This window comes from Megalobrama amblycephala, linkage group LG8 (genome assembly GCF_018812025.1).
Source record: "Megalobrama amblycephala isolate DHTTF-2021 linkage group LG8, ASM1881202v1, whole genome shotgun sequence".
Lineage (NCBI taxonomy): Eukaryota > Metazoa > Chordata > Actinopteri > Cypriniformes > Xenocyprididae > Megalobrama > Megalobrama amblycephala.
In genome coordinates, this window is record NC_063051.1 from 25312343 (window position 1) to 25335473 (window position 23131).

Here is a 23131-nt window from a genome sequence, read left to right on the forward strand (position 1 = left end):
ACATCAGAATTGTATATAAACTCGTAATCGAGAGAAAAAAAGTCCAAATTGTGAGTTTGTCTAACTCGCAATTGCAAGAAAAAAAGTCAGATTCAAATTGAGTTTATCTTGCAATTGACGTTTTTTCTCAAAATTGTGAAATATAAACTTGCAACTGTTAAAGAGTTTAAAGTCAGAATTGCGAAATATAAACTCGATTGCTAGAAAAGTCAGAATTGTCAGCAGACTTTTTTTTTCTCAGAACTGCGAGTTTATTTTTTGCAATTTTCGACTTTACAACTCACAATATAGATATAACTCAAAGGTTATATCACAATTTTGAGAAAAAATATCAGAATTGCAAAATATCAGAATTGTATATAAACTCGTAATCGAGAGAAAAAAAGTCTGAATTGGTCTGAGTTTATATCTCGCAATTTTGAGTTTTTTCTTCAGAATTTTGAGATATAAACTTGCAATTGTGAATGATAAAGTCCCAATTGCAAGATTTAATCTCATGAAGAGGAAAATAGTAAGAATTATGAGATTAAAAAGTCACGATTACTATTTAATTTTTTTTTAAATTTCCTGGCGGAAACAAGCCTCCATAAGTTTGTCATTGAAACACATTTCATGTTTTTTTTGCAGCAAATTTCAGTGCCCCGGCAGGACGAGTGGACTCGCTTTGTGCGCACGCTCACTGAGATCAACGAGAACCGTGAGGACGTAGAGGAACTGGCTGCTCAACGATTGGCTGCATGATCACCATAGCAACCCCTGCTGACCAATGACGGTTCCCCTGCTTTTGCATATCTCCACCCTCTCTGAAGTTATTTTAGTGTTACTGGATGACAATCTTGGGCTCTTTTTTAATTCTAAAGGGACAAATGGATTATTACAGAAAGCAAGACTTTGCTTTTAACAAATTAAGCACTTAAGAGTTGCTAAATTTTGGAGTAATATTCGTAGTGGGATGGGATAAACTTGGTTAACTTAGATCATATCAGGTGGGAATTATTATGTTTTTATCTATTTATAGAATAAGAGGCTAATTTGCTGTGCAACAGCACTAGCACTACGAATATGCAAACTAATGTACAGCATCTTTATAATGATCTAAGACACTAACATAACCTACAGTAACTGGAGAAATAAATTTTTAAGAGGTGGAATATTTTTAACATTCCCCTCTGGACAAACTTTCACATTATTGGATTATTTATAGCTTTTTAACAAATGCGTTTTGTTTTTAACTCGTAAAGACTGAACATGTATGTTTGTAATAACTCAGAGCAGAATCAGCATACTTTCCAACAACTCAGTTCTTCTGAATGCCTTAAAGCGAACCTTAGAATACACATTGCACACACACACACGCGCGTATCCACAAACTTCCATCACATAGCATTATGTTCTCTTGGTGCTTGTTCATCCCGGCGCTTATGACTGAAAAATCTTTTTTTGCCTTAGCAAAAAGTGTAAAAAATGCCCTGTGTTTTGTCATTTTTAAAGGGGCTGTGGTTCCTTGATTAGTATTTCAAAGCCTGTAGGTTTAAACTGAAAAACTTCCCTTTGGCAAATATTTAGACTAATAGTGTTATTATTTTGCCATTTAATTTTACTAATATGTTCTACACCAAGTAGTTCATAACCAGCTTGTCCACAATTGAATCCTGTTATATTTATGTATTTTATTTTTTTTTTGTCATTTGAATTTAGAGACCTCCCAGCTCATAGCGTGTATGATCTTACAAAAAATTTGAAATATCAGTTTATTCATTTTCTGTGGATTTCTAGTAGTATTTATCTAATTTATGCATTTTCCTTGACATTGTATAAGCAACAACATTTAGTTACTGACATGAAATCTCAAAACCTGAAAAGAGCTTCCTTTTTACGTCCACATACATTTAGCATAAAATCTTTCTGTTGGAAAGAAACATTGGCAATGTTTTGACATGAATTGAACCTAGAGTTTAAAATATTGTGGCCAATTAAAGGGTTCAGAGCATCCAAAATGAAAATGTACTATAAAAAAAAAAAAAAAAACCCTGCCTTAATCTAGACATATTCTGAACCAAAGCTAGTCGGTTTGTCTGTTTCCTTTGAGTGTTGTTTTACGAGTGGTGAAATGAAGGAAGCTCTGCACCTCTGTATCTGACATGTGATTACATTCATCAGGATTCCCACAGTCATGTAAAACCCAGTCAATTCAGGGAATTTTAAAATTGATATATTTCCAGGTCCATAAAAATTGTGTAAATAAAATCTTGGAAAGATGTCTTGGAAATATCTGTAGCTTGGGATTTCATGATTAGGAGCTTTTGGCTGAACTCTTTCCCCGCCATTGACAGAATTTCCGTCATTTATGACACAAAGCTTTCCCGCCATTGACGAGCTTTTCCTGCGATGGAAGCATCGTAAGCTAACGTGATCAAAAAACAGCATATAAATCAAAACTGAATGAAATGTTGAACCCAAAGAGGTACATGACTGTATGAACTTTGGGGGTGTTGATGGACTTGATCTACTCCATTTAGGTTTTGTGAGAATGATCAAAATTGCAAGACAACTTAAAAAAAAAAAAAAAAAAAAAAAAAAAAGACAGGCGGGAAAGAGTTGTTAGACAATATGTTTGTGTAAACTGTTAATACCCATACAGTTTATTCACAATGAACTTGAAAAATAAAATGTTTAACATATGACAATGACAATATAAAAAAATAAAGTATTTTAGGCATTTAAAATGCATATTCCATTGCATTTATATATTTGCTTTGGACACAATTGGACTTTCAAGAGCACAATGATCACAAGTCACCTCAAATAATCAATTATATCACATAATGGTATTTCCTTAGCTAGAAATTGAGCTTTGTGCATGCAATTTCTATATTATGTTTTAGAAAAATCCAGTAATCATGAATAGAAACATAACTGGTCAAAATGTGTGGGAACCCTGATTTACCCGATGACTGCAGTGAGCAGGACAAGCGTGTTGATGCATGTGCGTTTGATCATGCAACAATTTCACTAATTCTTTTGTAACTTGCTGTAATAAACTCAATAAAACCTTCACAAACTAGAAATAAAATTTAACCGTACTGATTTATTTCCATAAAATACAAGAATGAAATGCATTTAAATTACTTTCTACATTTCAAATCGACCATGATTTCTTTGATCAAGTTTTGAAACCTCTGTACATCAGTCACTGTGACACAGACAGAGATGTCTCTGTGCATGAGATGTACATGTATATACAGTACATGTGCAAGCTACGCAAAGCCAAATGAGCAAATGAAAAGCACTACAGCATGCTTCGGTCACAACAATACATCAGTAATCATGAGACTAGAACTTAAAAGCAGTGAATGTGCGTCTTGGGGAGCGGAGAAACAAAACCAACATGTGATGGTTTTCCATTCAGGAGTGTTTCACGAAAAGCTCTTTAGCTCTCGTTACAGCCACACAGTCGTTTCAGTATTAGCCGGCGGCTGAGTGATGAACTTCTCTAGAGCCCTTGATGGATATTTCACTGTACTTGTGTCGCTTTAGGTCTTGATCAGTGTGGCAAACATCTACCCTGTGCTTTAGCAAACACACTATGACCTCTAAACAGTGTTCTTCGTCAAAACTGAGGCACTGATATGGGTTAAAGCAACAAGACTCTGAAAACAAGTATAATTTCCCAGGTCCCCCACCTAAAAACTGAAATGAAAGAGAAAATAAAAAAAGTGTGGGAAAATGTAGGCAAATGTAGACTGTGGGAGGGAGGCATGCAGCCATTGGAGGACAAGGCCATGATAGGCGGGGCACGATTTATGATGCGGCAGCTTGTTCCGTGGGCGTTTCGGAGTGAATGGCCACCACCCCCGAGGATTTGAACTTGGGCAGGTGCAGTCCGAACTTGTTCTCCACCCCAGCGAAGGTGGCGGCTGCCAGACGGTAACCACCGACATGTTCAGAACTGACAGGAGGAAGCTCGGAGATCCGGGATTTGGGCATTGGTTCAGAACCAGTAGGGCGACTGGAAGGGGAAGAAAAGAAGTTTTTGCTTTAGCAGATGCTTTTTATGCAAAGAAACTGAAATATTTTTCCAGATAAAGGCTCTGTTTGCTAACTTCCACCACACTTTGCCACTGAATAAAATGCTTTACCAATGGTGCAAAAACAAAACCCTGCCCTCTATGTTAGTCAACCTGTATGCATAGTGATTCACAGGCAGAGAGTCTTTCTGATTGGCCAGTTTTTTGCTCTTTGACTCATTTCCATCTTTTCCAGAGCCTAGGGCTTTTAAGAGACCAGTGGGATTTCTCAGGACATGCTTCAGACATATTTGTCAGGCATTGGGGACATTTTAGCACCATTAAAACATTTTTTGGGGTTATATTAACTGTTGGCTTTTTATAGTTGCCAACATACTAATCAAAGATCATTCTATGCATTCTAAGCATAATTTTGTAATGAACCCTACCATTCAAAAGTTTATGATTGGTAATTGGTGCTTTTTTTAATGTTTTTAAAAGAAGTCTCTTCTGCTCACCAAGGCTGCATTTATTTGATCAAAAATACAGTAAAAACAACAATACTGTGAAATATTAATACAATAAATTTGAATATATTTTAAAATGTAATTTATTTCTGTGATCAAAGCTGAATTTTCAGCATCATTACTCCAGACTTCAGTGTCACATGATCCTTCAGAAATCATTCTAATATGCTGATATGCTGCTCAAGAAACATTTGTTTATTATTATCAATGTTGAAAACAGTTGTGCTGCTAAATATTTTAGTGGAAACCGTGATACATATTTTCGGGGTTCGGGCTTTGATAAATAGAAAGGACAAATCAGATATTTGAAATAGAAAATCTTTGCTGAATAAAAGTATTTTCTTTCAAAATGAAAAATCTTAATGACCCTAACATTTTGAACTGTAGTGTATATTAAACTGCCAGCGTTTTTTTTTTTTTTTTTTTGTAATCATTTTCAAAAAACTTTCATGGCATAATTTGTTGTATGAATATCTGAACATACAATATATCAAAAGAAAGAACAGATCCTCTGCTTTTAAACAAACAAAACAAAACAAAAAATTCTAGCTTCATGCATTCTTTTTCTATTAACACTTGAATGTGGGTGTTTCATAAAAAAACAAACAAAAAAAACAAAACATTTTGAACAAACAAAAAATCATGTTTTTGTCAAAGACTACATCCAGATTGGATTCAGAAGCATGATGTCTTCATGCTGTGTGAATCCTCTGGTAAAACACGTTACTTAACATTTCCCACTTTCAGGCAGTACAAAGTGTGCTTAACATGATCAACACTTACTGTCCTCCGAAGTCAACGTAGAACCATCGCTGCAGGAGCTCATATGTCACCAGGGTCACACCGAACTGAGGGGATGAACGGAACACGCGAGCTACAGAGAAGACGGACAGAGGACTGTGAGTGAATATGGACGTGACTGTAATGAAATCTGTGTGACGTGTTTGTGTGTGTACCTCCGGCTCCCTTCCATAGTGCTCGGAAGCCTTCCTCCTTTAAGATCTTCCTGAAGCAGTCGATCACTCCAGAATAAGTCGTCTGACCAGCACGGGCCGCCACCTGCAGTCGTGTTTTGATGACATCAGCAGGGGTGACAAGCGAAGCAGCGGGTACACCTGTCAATTAAAATCATTCAAACATCTATTAATACATGAAAGAAAATCTCTGAAATTAAAAACAGGAAATCTGGGTCAGACGCAGTTTCATTTTATCTGAAAAAAAAAGTCTTGTTTTATAAGTAGTGGAAGATCTTCTCTTCCCTATTGTGATGTAAATGACAAATATTAGGGCAGGAACTTTGTTTTAGTTTTTTGATTGGATTTTGAGTTGGAGGAAGATCTGCACAGGCGGGGTTTAAGCAGATTAAATGATTGGAGAAGTCCTGCTTACATCAGCAGTGAGAAGTCTGTCAGGACTTGATGGAGGCCGGAGGATGATCGAGTTATGAAATTTTGAAAAAAGAAAAATGTAACGTACACGGACAAATCGTTCACAATAAGATCAATAAAATGCATTCAAAAAATAGATAAGGTTCATTTCAATTTCTTAAAAAAAAAAAAGAAAAAGAAAAAATGGTTATAAGGGTGCAACCAGTCCTTAACTGAAACTGAACTGGGCCAGCATCACAAAGTTGAAGTCATGTTCTGACCTGCGATGGCACCAGCGGTCAACAACTGCAGAGGCCCCAGTCTTCCATCCTCATCTGACAGTTGTGTCTTTGTATGAGCATAGACGGGGAAATAGATGGCAGAGAAGGGGATATCACGCAGGAAACAAGCCTTGGCACCCTGTGGAGGAAAACCAGTAACGTTTGTAAGGCTTGATTTTCCTGCTAAACGAAAACTGAGATCAAGCATCCTGCAATAAAGCAATAAAGCGTATCTAAAGAGAAGATCTTAAAAGAATAGCATAGGACAACGCCTTGCCCCCACACATCTACAGTATGCAAACCCCCCACACACACACAAACTCTCCTTCCCCCTGCCTCAAGTCACTGAAAGTTTATATTTTATGTATAATGTAACTTGTGTATCTATTGTTTTTCCCTTTTCATGTTTAGTATCATTTTAAAAGTCTCAGTGCGGTTGGTAAAATGGTCTCAATTTCACAGCAGTCACTAGAATTATGAAGAAGATGGAAAATTAAGGAAAATTCTGTCCTCTTTTTGGGTGGTGTCTCTTCTCCTCTCCCCCAAAACAGATGTTGGTGTAATAAACATTTATGATCCTTTTGTTCTGGTCCTGGTATAAAAGGTAAAGAGCAAAGCAGTCATGGGGGAACTTCTGTAACCAGAACCCCCATACAGAGATGGGTGAATGTCTGAAGACATTCATGTATCACTGTGTGTATATGCATTTCTTTGAGTAATTGATGTTATGCATTTATCATTTCTGAATTGGCTTCTAATTGTCTAATTGTAATGTAATTGACGTGATCCATTTTTACTTGACAAATAAAATGTTATATTTGATTTACTCTGGATTCTTCTGAAATCATTATGACCGGTAGATTATTGGAGTCCGTTATTTCCGTAAATCTGCGTCAGGGCAGGTCAAACTAGAGAGCCCCATGAAAGGAGCATGTGGGCACATCATGGGACTTTTTGAGTTTGTCTGTTATTGACTTAGCAAGTTGCAGTATCGTGACTAAGAAAACTGTATTTTTGTATGAACAAGCATGTGGCGGTTCGACTCAAATGCATTAGTAAACTCTGCACCCTCTGACTAAGAATCATAAACTGGCGAATTTATGTCCGTGAGAACGCAGTCGGCCCATGCGAAATTCTCTAAGCGATAATGGGTCCGTAATGAAAGAATAATTGAAAATAAGAGATACCCAGAATAATCAAATATCTAAAGTAATACATAACAAATGATTAATTTAATTGGAGACACAACCCTTAGAATAAGAATCATTTGAAATTGGAGTCAGATTAAACGAGTGAAATTAAGTGAACTTCACAGAGACGCTGAAAAGGCATACACGCGTTAACCTTCGCCCAACGCCGTCGGACTCCGTTTTTGGGCCGATGGGGGGTTCCTTACACGTTTGTGTGTTTAGTTTATGCCAAGGCATAGCACCCATATTCAATTGTATTCTGGATGCAAGCAGCGAGAAGTTACAATGTCAAATTTGCTTGGATAAAAAGACAAAGACAGACGCATCCCCCACCTTGTAGAGGCCAAAGAAGCCGAGGTCTCGGACCACATTGAGCGCGCTCACTCTGGGGCCTGTAGTGATCTCGCCAGCAACCTGCAGACGAATCTTAACGATTTCCAGAGGGTTGGTGAAGATAACCTGCGACCCACCAGCCTGGAAAGACAGAGACCGATAGTTCAGCCAGTGAAGTACAACATAAGCCAGTTTAACAGTTCTGTGCAGTTTATTATACTCACACATCCACCGGCGAGAATCTCAGCAACCAAAGGTATCGTATCTTCTTTTGTGGTAAATTTGTCTCTCACAAAGTCATTCACCTGGAAAACAGACAAACAGAAACTTGTGTAATTGGATTCACCGTCAGCGGCTCAGAAACTACTTTCTATAGGCAGTTTAATGACACTCACAGTGAGCTTGATGGCTTTCTCAGGAGCCACTCCAATGAGCTGTGGTACAAGACCTGTAGGGGAAACACACAAACAGAAGAAGAGTAGGATAAAGAAAGCGAGATCAATGTTAAGAAACATGCAGACAAACACTCTATATGGTTTTTCTGAAAAGGGATGTCAACATAACACAAATCCAACCTCTATAAAAGCCAAAGAATCCCTCGTATCGCAGGACTTTCTTGGCGCAGTCAAAGCTGTTCTTGTACATGAGCTCTCCTACGAAGGATCCAGTGGAGCGCTGGTTCTGCATGCGGGTCTTGACCAGGTCTATGGGGTACACAGCTGTGGCCCCAGTGGCTATAAACATACACACAGGTTAAATTTCATACGCGCAAATGATATATACAATCCATTTAAACCAGCAAAACCTGTGCATTTGAAGAGGCCATGGAAAACTGTTTTCTTGCTCTTTTGAAATAAAAGTACAAATGCATTACTAGGGGTTTAATGGTACATAGTTATATCCAGATATTGTGATATAAAAATGCGAAGATGTGTATCGTTGATTTAAACGATATAGTGTTAGTTTTATCCAAGGCTCAGCTTACTATATTTATAAGGTATAATTCACCTAAAAATGTAAATTCTGTCATCATGTTCTCACCTTTACCTCATTTCAAACCTTTCAAACACATATGAAGATATTTTTTATAAAACCTGAGAGATTTTTGACACTCCATTTAAAGTCCATTCCTCTAAAACTTAAAAGATCCCAAAAATGTCATAAAGGCATCGTTAAAATAATCAATCAATAATGTATAATAATGCAATAGAGGTATATTTGTGGGTTCTGATAATAATATTATTATTATTTTATTGTTTCAATAATAGTAAAATAACCTCTCTATGTTGGCTTAAAATATCTCGATTGTATCATATCTTGAGTTCACTATCATGATTTGTATCGAATTGTGACTAGCTACACCACTAAGCACCACCATTCAAACATTTGTTGTGGGTAAGATTTGTTTTTTTTTTTGGAAAGAAGTCTCTTATGTTCTTTTTGACCCCAAACCTTTTCCTGATAGCGTGCTATGAAACATGACTTTTAAAAACCCAATGAAATTGGACTTCACACTCATAAAAATGGACAATTAACTTGAAATGCACTTCTAAAATTTACAATAAAATGCTTTCTAGAAAGGTAATGTCCCTTCTCCTAATTCCACCTGCCTCTGACTCGCAACTGCAAGTAGCAAATCATGGTTTATGGCTTTGATGTGAACTAAAATAGGGAACAATTCCTTAATGTCCTTCTCCCAACTTTCTTTGTCATAAGAAAACACATGACACCGAATGTAAAAATGCCCTCAATCCATATCGTGGGATCCTTTAACTAATATGAGAAATGAGCAGAAGGCGTAAACTCCTACCTCCAGCGATGGAGCCCAGAGTAAACCTGTATGCTGACTCTGCTGCCTGCACCAACACAGACCGAGATACATCCCCATGTGAATGCTGCACACAGAGAAAAACAGCACGTGAGTTTTAAAACCAAATGCATCATGTTTTTGGGGCCAGTCTGTATTTCAGAAATATGTCAGCAGCCTGAATAAGTTCAAACCAGGTATTTACATTTTCTGAAGAAAGTGAGAGTGGTGTCAAATCCTTAACCCAAAGTAAAAAGATGTTTTGTGCCATAATTAGTTGTGTTTGCCAAGGCAAGCTCACTGATAACACTACAATTTTCTCAGTAATATATATATATATATATACATTTAAATTACCCCTAATAGACTCTTATCTGATTGTTTATACAGATAAACCCACCTGTCTCTGCACCTCAGCCAGATTATATGGCAGAGCTCCTTCCTCCAGTGGCGCTATCCTCTCGATATCAGCCAGATTTAATCGTCTATACATCATAACATACATAAACACCCGATTAGCTGATAGGTAGGTAGGCAGTAAAATTTGTGTTTCGATGATCCACTTTAGACATTCTACTAACTTTCAGTAACTTTGCAACTACATGTCAACTAACTATCATTAGAGTATTAATGGACTGTCTGTTTAATATTTGCTAACACTTTATTTTGATGCTCCCCAACAGACATTCTACTGACTATAAGTAGGCTTGCTACGGTAGTCGGTGTTACCGGTGTTCAGTCGCAACACCGGTTTCACCACATTTTTTCAGTTAAACACATTAAAAATATTTAACGCAATTAACACAGTTGAGTTCTCTTCCACGCTTGAAGGAACCAAAACACACACAAATTATGCCAAATTGTCCATTCTGTCGAGTGTCCTCATAAGAGCAGACTTAAATGAGTTAAATTAAGTCTTAAAGGGTTAGTTCACCCAAAAATGAAAATTCTGTCATTTATTACTCACCCTCATGCAGTTTCACACCCGTAAGACCTTTGTTAATCTTCGGAACACAAATTAAGATATTTTAGTTGAAATTCGATGGCTCAGTGAGGCCTCCATAGCCAGCAATGACATTTGCTCTCTCAAGATCCATTAATGTACTAAAAACATATTTAAATCGGTTCATGTGAGTACAGTGGTTCAATATTAATATTATAAAGCGACGAGAATATTTTTGGTGCACCAAAAAAAACAAAATAACGACTTATTTAGTGATGGCCGATTTCAAAACACTGCTTCAGGAAGATTCAGAGCATTATGAATCAGTGTATCGAATCATGATTCAGATCGCGTGTCAAACTGCCAACGACTGAAATCACGTGACTTTGGAACTTCCGAACAGCAGATTCGACACGCTGATTCATAAGGCTCTGAGGCTTCCTGAAGCAGTGTTTTGAAGAGGAAATGTCATTGCTCCCTATGAAGGCCTCACGGAGCCATCGGATTTCAACTAAAACATCTTAATTTGTGTTCCGAAGGTCTTACGGGTGTGGAACGACATGAGGGTGAGTAATAAATGACAGAATTTTCATTTTTGGGTGAACTAACCCTTTAAATTAACGTAAAGATTTGTGAGAAAATGGGACGCGTGTCAAATCTGCATTGTGTGCAGCAGCAACAGATTTTATTGTCATTAATGTTAATCAAAGAACAAAGGTAAGAGAGAGAATTACTCGCTGCTCTTGACCAAAGCACTTAAACCTTCTGTTCCTTATTTATTTGGTTCCACAGTTTGATTTTCAGTTTTTTATATAAACATTGTGTAAGTTAGCCTATTTGTTATTTTATATTAGGCCTTGCATGGTGTATTTTTATTCATTTTCTTAATAAACGAATAAGAATTAATGGGAAAATTTTCTCACGTCACATCCCTAACCATAAGTAACTTTGCAACTACGTCAACTTATTCTACTAACTCGAACCCTAACCTAACAGTCTACTAATACTCTAATGAGAGTTAGTTGACATGTAGTTGCAAAGTTACTTATAGTTAGAAGAATATCTAAAGTTGATTATCGAAATAAAGTGTTACCAAAATTCTAATGCCATGTCAGCAGCTAACAAAACAAATGACAAAAGCTGCATTTTCATAGAAGTTACATAGGAGTTGTACAAATAAAATAAAACCAAACTAAAGAAAATAGAAAAATACAATAAATTAAATTAATAAATTCTAAAGCATTTTCTGGAAGGATCTTGTTGAACAAGTCTTCAAGAGATCTTGCTAAAAAAAATCGTTATCTACTTGCATTAAAAGCAGAGATGTCCAATAAGATATGTTTAATAGAAAGGGGGGTCTTGCAGAACACCTGATCAGCTGATAATGCTGCTTAATGTACATGTGGATGAACTGGTTTTAAAAAGGAAAGTACCCTGTTTGGGAGTGCAGCCCTGAGAGCTGGAACAGGATGTCAATTTCCATAGGGGTAATCTGACCGAACTTATTTGCAGCATGAACAAACTCCTCTACAGATGGAGAGAAGAAAGAAAATGTTAGACAATTCTGCAAAATAAAAATAAAAAACTTTATTCTCATATGCAGATTAACAGAAACAGATTATTACGGACAGCACGCACCTTTAGTGACAAGTGTATCCTTGCGAGTTCCAGCGAGAGTGCTGTAGATTTTACGGATCAGTTCCATGTTGTTCAGGAGAGAGTTGAAGGCATTAAAGAAGGAGAAGCTCACCATGTGAGAGGTGCCGCCCCCTGCTGCCTAGGAGACACACATATAAACCTTTTACAACAAAATCCATCTCAGCATATCAAAACGATTTTATTGCACACTTACAGACACAAGGTTTTCCTCCACAAAAGGTGTGAGCATGTGGTGTCTGATGGTGGACATGATGTCACTGAAATCCAAGGATGAAATCATGCCACTCTTGGCCTTGTCTTTCTGCGCGAACGCCTGACGCGCGTGCTCCAGCTGCAGCTCCTATGACAACACAAGGCATAAACTTGTATAAAAATTGCGCCAAACCAAAAGGTCAAGGGCCAATTAACCCCTGCTGGTAAAAAATGTAACTACACAATCCTGGGGGCATCATTATATTATTACAAAAAATATCATATTAAAATTATTAATATTATGTTACAATATAATTTTTTATTAAATACAATTATATTTCTAATATACTATATAAAAACAATAAAAATCTAATATGACATCTCCATAATTTTGAGGGGTAGAACTGTGTGGTATGGTACCTGCAGGAATTGGGTAAACTCCAGGTAACTGAGGCGTTTGTTTCTGTTATTGCCGAAATGCAAGCGGATGAACTCACAGTCCCAGTTGAAGGGGATGTGGTGGTGCACCGTCGTCTGGCTGAAGATATCACGCACGTTCTCTGTAAACACACGGACATGGACAGATTTACACTCCTGCAACACATACCAGGCCTTGCAACATTACTAACAGTGTTGTACAGCTTCGCTGAACATGTGAACGTGTGTTCAAGGTTAAGCTGCTTGTTTGTTTAGCATAGCTATATTATGATCAGCTGACTCTGTAAGAGGGAATAAAACACTACAGCTCTGTTAAAACATTGGGCACATAGGCAGCATTAAATGAAACCTCATTAGTGAATTATGAGGAAACTCCATGTACAAATGTAAAAATGCATAGTACGCACTAATATGGTGTACAGCAGTCCATTTTAAATAAGACTGACCATTTATATACAAATAATACTGTTCTCACCGAAGGACACATCTCCAGTGCCTGTCTTGTCAAAAAGCTGGAAGGCCACGATAAAGAGGGCATCAGGCACACACAGCACTGACTCAAAAGCCAGAAACTCTTGGTATGAGATCAGCCTGAATAAAAAGACAGAATCATTATTAAAAAAAAAAAATCTCTCTCATACAAACACATTAAGACGTTTTTAATTCTATTCAATTTTTCGATTTTTGCAGTAAAATATCCAAAATCCACTAGGCCAGTGTTATATATTTTGTTCACTTGAGTACTTACAACATCTCAAATGTTTCCAACTATTTGTAAATCGTGAGAAAATTACAATTTTAACCAAGGCTCCGGGATGTGTGAGGAGTCGCCTGTCAATTGCGTCATATCCACGTTAACCCTCGGTCTGCCTCGGTTTCCGGTTTTATTTTGTAGAAACCATGGAAACACCAAAGACGCTTTAATATATTACACATTTTAATAGACAAGGGAACAACTGTTTTGATATATTTATAGACAGAAAACTAATTGTTGTTATATAGCTCAACATGTTTAGTCTTATCGTTTAAATCTAATTTTCTTAATTTTTTGTACCATGCTTTACCATGCCTCAGAGAAAAACACTATTTTGTCAAGCAGCTAACATATTATAATCTGATGCAGCTTTATTTTTAGTAACAGTAATACAGAATTTTCTCCATCATACAATACGTTTTAAAATTAATTGCATGCCATTTATCAACACAAGCCATCCAGCATTTAATATGATATTCTAAAATCGATCTATCTTACTGCAGTGTGTCTCAAACAAGTGTCTCACAGTAGCCGCCGAACAAATGCACAGAGTAACATTAAAACATTTTCGACACACTCAAATGTATCTAATATGATAAACAGAGCTGTGTTACCTCATACTCATGACCGGAAAAGCGGAAGCGGCGCAGGTGATTGTGTCATAATAAAATTTCTGCTGCTCGTGAGGCGTGTGTTGCGCAATCGCTCTAGCTGTCTTGTTCAGCTCCCACAACACTCGGTCCTGCTCTGCTTCATACTACAGTAACGTTAATAATTGCATCCATGAACATGACTTCTTCCCGAGTCCTATCCCTATTCTTTTGCACCGTCCGTTGAGGTGAAGACCACATGTCCCAAGACTCCACGTTCAAACTTGGCGTCATCAAGCTACGCCTTTGTTTTGAATAGGCCTTTAGCGGACAGAAATCCTACATACTGCACCTTTAAACTCAACACTAGTTGGATCGCTTACAACTACGTGTACAAAACAATTTTCTAAATTATGCCATGTACACTACTTTTTTTTTTAAAGAAATTAATACTTTTATTCAGAAAGGAAACATTAAATTCAAAAGTGACAGTAAAGACATTTATTATAATGTTACAAAAAAATTCTATTTCAAATAAATACTGTTCTTTTGAACTTTCTATTCTATATCACAATTTCCACAAAAATATGAAGCAGCACAACTGCATGTGACACTGAAGACTAGAGTAATGATCACAGGAATAAATTACATTTTATAATATTTTAAAATAGAAAACCATTCTTTTAAATTGTACTATTTCAAAATATTAATGTTTTACTATAATTGTGATCAAATAAATGCAACCTTGTTCTTTCAAAAACATTAAAAAACAATATGTACAATACAGAATTTTCAAAATTATGCCATATGCACCTGGCTGCTACTAAAGTGGGTGAATTTCCAGATCTGAGCTGATCTGAAGGTACAGGCTTCATATCAAACCATAAATAATTAGAATACAGAAAAAGTACAGAGACAGGAAACATGATGTTCGTCTCACCCATCTTTTGTGGTGTCCGCCACACCGGCGAGCAGCTGCACAGTTTTAGGGTTGTAGTGGAGCTGCGTGTGGAGGCCCAAATACCTCTGCACAAAATCAGTCGGTGTCATGTACCGCTCTCCATCCTTTTCCAACACACTGGCATACTGAGGGAAAATAAAGAAAAACCCCAAACAATTACAGCATTTGTGTTGGATATGAAGCATGATTAAAAATGTGTGATGGTATCTTTTGAACCTCAAAAATATGGTTAAAAAAATAAATTAATTAATTTAAAAAAAAGCAATGTCATGTACCATTATAAATATATTTTAAGAGTTTTATTATGCATGTCCCCAGTGTTAAGAAAAATAAAACTGTAGTTGGTCATGTAAAATATCATTGGCCTCTTTCAAACAACTGTTTTGGCAACATGCAAGCTGCAATCTTACTTGTCAAGTACAAACATCCGCCTACTTGGACAACTAGGCAAAGGTGACATCACATTCATGAGCCAAGCGAGAAAAACAAAAACAAAATTCTGGACACAAAATGCTGAAGGGAGATGCCCTCTGACCTTAGCAAGACCTGATATTTGTGTCTTCCATCCATCTTACATGCTTGAGTCCTATTAATAGAGCCCCATCGCACACAAGTCACTGTGTTACCAGACACCAAAGTGGCCCAACACGGCCCAAGAAACAACTACTCTCGGCTGACAGACGCATAAGATCTCAATGGCAGAAGAGATCAAAAATCACTACATGAACATAAGAGCCCTGAAGGACATTTAAAGCCAGAGAGCTATTTACCCACAAACACACACAGGTGTCTAGACGTTCCTTCCTGCGCATGCAAGTCTCCCTTTGTGTTGCATTTTTTAAAAAGGAGACGGCTCCAATCGGTCATGATGTGCATGCTGAAGTGAACTTGACATACTTAAGCATCCTAAACTTACCGACAACAGTGTGACAATAAAAGTGCAGCGTGACTAAGGAAATAAAGCTGTAATGACAGACCAAAGTCATGACACTAACTACTTTGCATCTAAGGTTGCACATCTGGTTCAAAGCTGCTCATTTTACTACAGCGTAAAGGAGAAAACAAACCAAAATCATAATACAACTTTTAAAGGAAGGATTTCTGCTGTTTAATCTTACCTTTAGAAAGATGACCTTCAGCTCGTTAGGGTCGGCCCTTTTGGTTGACTGCACCTGCAAAACAACAACACAACAATAAGGTTGAATGACACTATAGAGACAGAATGTGCATCTAAACAGCTATTATCCATAATTATAATCACGAAAGCACCACCCTAGTAGTCTAGTGACATCTAGAGAAATGCATTGTATGTTTTAACCTAACAGATGTATCTGTATCTATGACAAAACTCGGTGTTTTTGAGTCCCAGGATGACAAGGTTTTATTGAGAGAACGGTCAAAACTACATTTATTCCCAAATCCTCACGTAAAAATCAAATGCTCTACGCGGTTTAAGGGCACATTCAATATCACTGGGACTTTCCGGCTCATAAATATTGCACTGAATATATGCAAAACTAAATCAAGTTTTTAAAAAAGCACATATAACCAAAAATAAACCAACCACTAATTAACCAACACAAACACACATGAAGCCATAGAGTCCCTGAAGAATAAAATGAGCCCAATTTCGCCCACACGACATGATCCTTGCACGCCTGACTTCACTTTATAAACAAAAACTAATCTTTAACAACACAATAGGTTGTTAAAGAGCTGATTAATGTTGTTTAAAACACATTTCTGATATTTTTTTATGGTTTTATGATCCTCACAGACACTGAATTCAGTCAAAGTCTCAGCGCGAGCGTAGTGATAAGCTCAGTGATGCTCGCGCCGGTCAGTTAAAAACGTTTATCACACTATCTACTGATCTAATTTCTATGTCAGTTAGCCTTTCTCCCACATATAATCACCAACTACAATTAAGAGTCGACGGCTAAAAATTAGAAACATTATTTTTCAGTCAAATACGGTATCGCTGGAGTCACCTTGGCCGCCATGCTGCTGTCTGACGTCACGTGTGGTCGTTTGAGGTCGCGCAGGCGCGTGGCCGATGACAGAGCGTGTGTGAAAAAAACCAAAGGAGGTGCGCGCGCACCTGTGATGTCACACCTCACAAGGTTCAGCCGGTTCAGCCGGATACGGATATTTCCAAGCAGCCCTTGAAATTTATTTTGAATCTATAAAAATATTTGATTTGATTTGTTATTATGTAGTTAGTATTGTATTTTTATATGGATTTATGTTGTTTGTTAAATTTCTTTAGAAACTACTTAATTGTTTTGCATTTTTGTAAAAAACAGAATCCCTTACAATTTTCAAGAAACACCTAAATACTTGAATTATGGCCAGATATGCAACTAAAAAGTGGAAAATGTATTTTTATATACATTTCAGAAAATACATTTCAGTCACATTTCATGCGATAAAGGGCAATATTTGAATAAACTAAAAATCTGTTTCTTTAAAAATATCTTTATTGTACACATTCTCATAAGTAAAAAGTGCAGCATCCAAGCAGACATATTATGCACTTTTCCCCATGTTTGCATTTTCAAAACCATATCACAACATTAAATGAGGGTTGAGTATCAAATAAAGGAAAAAATGACACCATAAACAATTGAAACTCTTTTTCCTCTACAACCAAACTGATATTTACAGATACATACAAAAAGTCAGAAAGTCCCAAGAGCAACAACAAACTTTCCATCCATCTTTAAGAGCACATGTGCACTGCAATGTCCCTCGTGTGCTCTGGCGCCCTCTACTGGACCCTGTGCTTATAGAACCAGCAGAGACCTTTAGTGAAGTTCCAGCCAAGCGAAATGGAGAGAACATACAGGAGTCCGAGCAAAGCAAAGGGATACAGAAGCACCACAGTGTTCTTTAAGAAAGGGAGCGCTAAAGAAACAAGGAGAGAAAATTAGACAATTTTCAGCTGAACAACTTATGGATGGTAAAAATACACCAGCAATCACAACACTTACCACTGTAGCCCAGGAATGTGATGTAAATATAGTAACCGATTGCAATAAGCCAAAAGGTGTTTCCCACAAAATAACCCAGGAACCAGTCTGAACTCGTAACAACAATATCTGTCAAGAGAGCAAGATGTGTTCACAATGTCCATAACTGAAAACAGAACAGCTTATTATACATTTATACACCTCTTTACTTACAGTTGATGAAGAATAGCTGTAAAAAGTGCAGAATGACCAGGAGAGGGTAGAAAGCATTTAGATGGACGTCAAACGCATAGCCCCACTCCACATCATAATCTCTGCTATGATGTTTCATCAGATATTTATTTGTAACAAACCTGGAAAAGACAAAACAGGGATTACTGTACAGTTTACTGTAAAAAACTCTACATGACATATTCTAGTAAAATTATGCCAATTTATTATATCATTCTCTAAAGCACTTTATTCGGATTGGTCAGTCATGACAAACATTATTGTATAATAATGACTAAACTGTACAATCAGGCAATGATTTCCTAATAATAATCAGATAAATAAAATAAGATCAATATTTCATGTCCATTTATTTATTTGGTAAGTAATCATGTATTAAGCAGGATAATGTACAGTCAGTCAGTCAGTCAAAATAAATACAAAACACATCTTTGTGCCAGTGTTTTATTAGTATTATTTATATAATATAATTGACAGTATTTATTAAAAATTTGAATTAGCTTTTATTTTTGACTTTTCAGTTTATATTAAAGTAATTTTGTTATGTGCTTTTGGCATTTTTATTAGTTTTTGTTTTTTAATATTTCTATTAAAATTTCTATTTCTATTTCTATTAAATTTATTTTTGTCAGTTTTAGTAATATTTTTGTTTTTTTTTATCCAATTAAATATAAATCTAAGTTTTTTTTATCCAATATTTATTTTATTCTAGCTTTAGTTCAATTTGCACTAGGGTCCTAATCAACATTAAAGTCGGCATGAAACGAAAGTTGCAATAGTCTTTTCTTCCATATTGTGACGTATATCCGAGTGAAATGGCTTCTGGAATTAGAAAAAAAGAAAGAAAAAAAAAGATGCTATCGGTATCACTGGTGCAGTCTTTCAGTGGCATACCTTCAGACAGGCAACAATTTACTTGCATTAATAAACACAAATCCCGCTCCGTCACTGTTTCCCGTGGTGTACCTCAAGGATACGTTCTTGGTCCACTTCTATTTTTTCTATATTTCACTTCTATATCCTCTTGGTCAGATAATCCAGCGTCATAGTCTTAATTTCCATAGTTACGCTGATGATTCACAAATTTATCTTACTGTTCAGCCCAATTCTGTTTTTCATCCCCCTTTCATCACTTCCTGCCTACAAGAGCTCAAAGTATGTATGGCTCAAACTTCTTAAAACTGAATACTGACAAAAAATCCTGCTAGCAGGCCCTAAATTCCTTTGTCATTTCCTAACATGACTTCTCCATTAATTTTGATGGAGTTATAGTTCATCTTTCACCCTTATATGGAATCTTGGGGTACTATTTAATTCCAGATTATGCTCTGAACCAAACATCAGCCAGCTTGTTAACTCCTGTTTTTTCCACCTTCACAACATTGTCCGTATACAGCCTTTACTAAATCTCAAAGATGCCGAAACTGTTGTCCATGCTTTTATAACCTCACATCGGGACTACCTCTTTGTTTTGTAGCCTTCCCACTAAAGTCCTCAATCGCTTACAACTAGTTCAAAACTCATTTACTTACAATATGTTTTGTTAACTGATTGATTTCTGTCATTGTCAGAGCCACACTTATTGTCTTGTATGTTATATGATCACCATCTGACTTCCTGTTCACTTTGTTGTTCCTTGATTGTACATCTGTATTATTTGTTGATATTATGTAAAGTGTCTTTGGGTTCTTGAAAGGTGCTATATAAATAAATCATTTTATTATTATTATTGGGAATTGAATTTGTCCTTGGGAATTGTTTGGATCGTATGAAATTGCTAGTTTTCAATCAGTTGTGGAGCATGTTTAGTCGCACCTTCTGCCGAGACACACAATTATGAAGAGAACTGGGGTAGGGGAGGTTAACGTTTTTAATGAAAAATTACGAGGGCATATGATTTTTTTAAAAATAATGATGTGCACGGATAAAGCATTTATAATAAACACTGCAAAATTCTGTAAAAAAAAAAAAAAGAACAATTTTGATTTCATGGTGAATTTAAGGACATGCACACATTTTGGTCAGCATTCAAACCTTTGTGTGTGTGTGTGGGGCACCTTACCACATGAGTGTAGATATGAGCAATCCAACTCCGATGCAGTCGATGAAAACAACCCAGAGCAACAGCTTCAAGGTCTCCACAAAACCCATTTCTAGAACCAGACCAAAGCCCACCGTCGACACTGCAGAGATAACATTAGTTAGCAAATAAAAGTTTCCTTTCCAAAGCCCCTCCCATGTTTCCATCGAAAGTGCTCACCACACAGCCAGATGCTGAGCAGCACCAGGAATGCAGGGTCGTCCCGGGCCCACTGGTCTTTAGTTTGTTTGCGGTAGTGGAAGTTGCGGTACACTTTCTGCGGTGATGTGAACAGATAGAGCATCTGCCATATGGCGAACTCGAAGTCCATCTGTCTGAAATGCAGGAGTCGCCTCAGGTACTTGTAGCGTTTGGCACCGGCCGTGTGCCGTGCCGCATCCCGTGCGCTGAGGCTGCCGTTTTGGTGGATCTGTGGGGAGCTTGTCGGCAACATACTGTTGGGATGAGAGAGAAATTTGGTTACGACAAACACATCGGGCTGCAAATTATTGGTTATTTATAAGATATACACTGATGTCCAGATTTAACACTTGAATCTTGTAAATCTCATTAGGACTAAATTATGTGACTGTTTTTGAGTGGCTGGGTCATTATCAACAATTATAGCTTAGTATGTTTTGGCAAAAAGTATAAGTCAAACTCGATTAATTTAATTACAGTAAATAGACAGTACAGTAGATCTGTCTCTGCCTGAAAATTTCTAGAAAACTATCTATCATCTGTCCATAAATTTAATTTGCAAGCTATAATCTATGGTCAAGCATTAAGCTTATTAATCAAATGTACTGACTGCTCATCAATTCTTGTGCTTCCTATAAATGTGATCTGCTATGTAAACATGTATAGCTGATCCTGGATCAGTCATATCACAATTATTTACTTTACACAGACAGTCTGGTCCTGGATAACAACTGATAGCAATAATACAATAACTCTTACATTACACCAAACTCAAATCACTGTATTAAAAGCAAGCCTGCTAGTCATAATGTTGATGCTTTATTAAGCACAATGCAAAACCCAAAGCTTTAGTGCTGTTACTTGGGCCTCGGCACGATCCTACATAATAACCTGGTAAACTAGTTAGCTAAAATGTCGCTCCTTCTCAGGATAAGTTATAAAAATATGACACTCACCTGCTCGACAGCAGTATCAGCAACTATTAAAGCAAATCTCTTAATTAGTGTGTAAAAAACAATGCAGCAACTGTGACATGTCAACTTCCTGCCTTGTCCGAACACGTAGCAGCGCAACCTATACAGTGACGCCACTTCCTGTGTCAAGGGTTTCTGGGAAATGTAGTGTTGGAGTAGAGAGAATCGTTTCTTGAGATTACGGTCATTCCTATAATATCTACATCTAGGTCTATATTCATATCTTAATACATTGGATAAAATATTAGTCTCACAATTTTTAAAGATGAAAATAATAGTTATTACTTTTCTTTTATTTATCTCATTATGAAATATTACAATCACTAATCAAAATGTTTAAACAGAATATGTTTAACTGCTAATCAATTATAGGATTTTCTATCATTATTCCCTTTTAATATTTTGGTGGGAAAACAACAGGAAAAACAATCCTTCACTGAGCGATGACTATCAGCATGTCCTGTCTTTTTTTTTTTTTTTTTTTTTTTTTTGGGTAAGTAATAATCATGTACAAGTGACTGAGCATTTCTGAAATATGCTGTGACATAATATTTTATCTATATGTTTCATAAATAACAACACAAGCATATTTTCATTGTGTGCTATTTCGATAAACTGTGTCTAAACCAGAATAGATTCGGTGAATCTGCTTTTAGCAGAAAAAAAAATCTAAAAAAAAATCTTAATATTATATTTTGTAATATATATTTTGTATAGTTTATATTAGGCTATATTATTTATATTTTATATATTTTAAAATTATTTTAGTTGATGTAGGTTATTCCATTTTTCTCTAAAAATGTAAAAATGTCCAACTCTTTCCTCTTTTTTGTTTTTAAATGTATTATAAAAATATTAAAAGGGAATAATGATAGAAAATCCTATAATTGATTAGCAGTTAAACATATTCTGTTTAAACATTTTGATTATTTGTTTTAACATTTGATTACATAATGAGATAAATTATTTAAAATTCACATAACTGTGATAAAAGAAAAGTAATACCTATTATTTTCATCTTTAAAATTGTGAGACTAATATTTTATCCAGTGTATTAAGATATGATATAGGCCTAGATGTAGATATTGTAGGAATGATCGTAATTTTTTTTTTTTTTTTTTTTTTTTTTTTTTGCATTGCATTGCATTGCATTGCATTGCATTGCTATTTTTTTTTTTTTTTTTTTGATGCATTTTTTTTATGTTTTTATATTCTGATCTGCGAAAATTTCAAAAGACACTGCAGGCTTCAATAATTGCATAACATGATTGTGAAGATAAAAATTATTTTTGATGTATTAAGTCATGGCTGAAGGCACGATGAGAAGCAGAGTGCCTGCAACCCCTTCAGCTGTGACTTATTCACAATACCTTATTGCTTTTATAAAATGGTTACCACACATAATTTAATACAAGCTAATAAGTTAATACAAATATTAAAGCTAAAATATGTATCGATGCAACTTTCATGAAGTAAAGTTTCACTAAAAACCTTCCTTCCACTGGAAAAAAATAGTCCCTGACTGTGAACAGCAACAGAAGTTACATTAGACTGTCTTTATGAGTGTGTCAGTCAGTAGCGAAGACTTTTACATTGACTGAATTGTAGTGAACACGGAACAAGA

At 36.2% G+C, this 23131-nt stretch overlaps 3 protein-coding genes across 7 annotated transcripts in view; 1 reads left to right on the forward strand and 2 right to left on the reverse strand.

The window, feature by feature from the left end:
- Positions 1-3073, forward strand: part of dync1i2b (dynein, cytoplasmic 1, intermediate chain 2b) — a 22025-nt gene extending 18952 nt beyond the window's left edge. For all 4 annotated transcript variants that reach the window (XM_048200217.1, XM_048200219.1, XM_048200218.1 and 1 more), the window contains one exon: positions 628-3073. In XM_048200217.1, the coding sequence (XP_048056174.1) occupies positions 628-741 (114 nt within the window). In that variant the 3' untranslated portion in view covers positions 742-3073. The remainder of the gene's footprint in view (positions 1-627) is intronic.
- slc25a12 (solute carrier family 25 member 12) lies at positions 3069-17175 on the reverse strand. Its single transcript, XM_048200216.1, has 18 exons — positions 17041-17175; positions 16168-16221; positions 15029-15174; positions 13220-13335; positions 12727-12866; positions 12308-12454; positions 12094-12232; positions 11889-11982; positions 9913-9997; positions 9516-9600; positions 8281-8439; positions 8101-8153; positions 7930-8010; positions 7706-7846; positions 6183-6321; positions 5491-5649; positions 5318-5408; positions 3069-4009 (listed from the first exon to the last, which is right to left on the reverse strand). Exons 1-18 carry the CDS (start codon positions 17050-17052, stop codon positions 3802-3804), a joined length of 2049 nt encoding a protein of 682 aa, XP_048056173.1. The 5' UTR covers positions 17053-17175; the 3' UTR covers positions 3069-3801.
- Positions 17176-17511: 336 nt separating this feature from the next.
- Positions 17512-21663, reverse strand: unc50 (unc-50 homolog (C. elegans)). Of its 2 annotated transcripts, none has more exons than XM_048200243.1 (6): positions 21490-21663; positions 20513-20787; positions 20315-20435; positions 18235-18374; positions 18043-18150; positions 17512-17956 (listed from the first exon to the last, which is right to left on the reverse strand). In XM_048200243.1, the coding sequence occupies exons 2-6, from the start codon at positions 20784-20786 to the stop codon at positions 17820-17822; spliced, it is 780 nt and encodes a 259-aa protein (XP_048056200.1). In that variant the 5' UTR covers position 20787; positions 21490-21663; the 3' UTR covers positions 17512-17819. The 2 variants fall into 2 exon arrangements, with proteins under 2 accessions (XP_048056200.1, XP_048056201.1); XM_048200244.1 differs by lacking the exon at positions 21490-21663 and adding an exon at positions 21293-21460.
- Positions 21664-23131: the final 1468 nt, after the last annotated feature.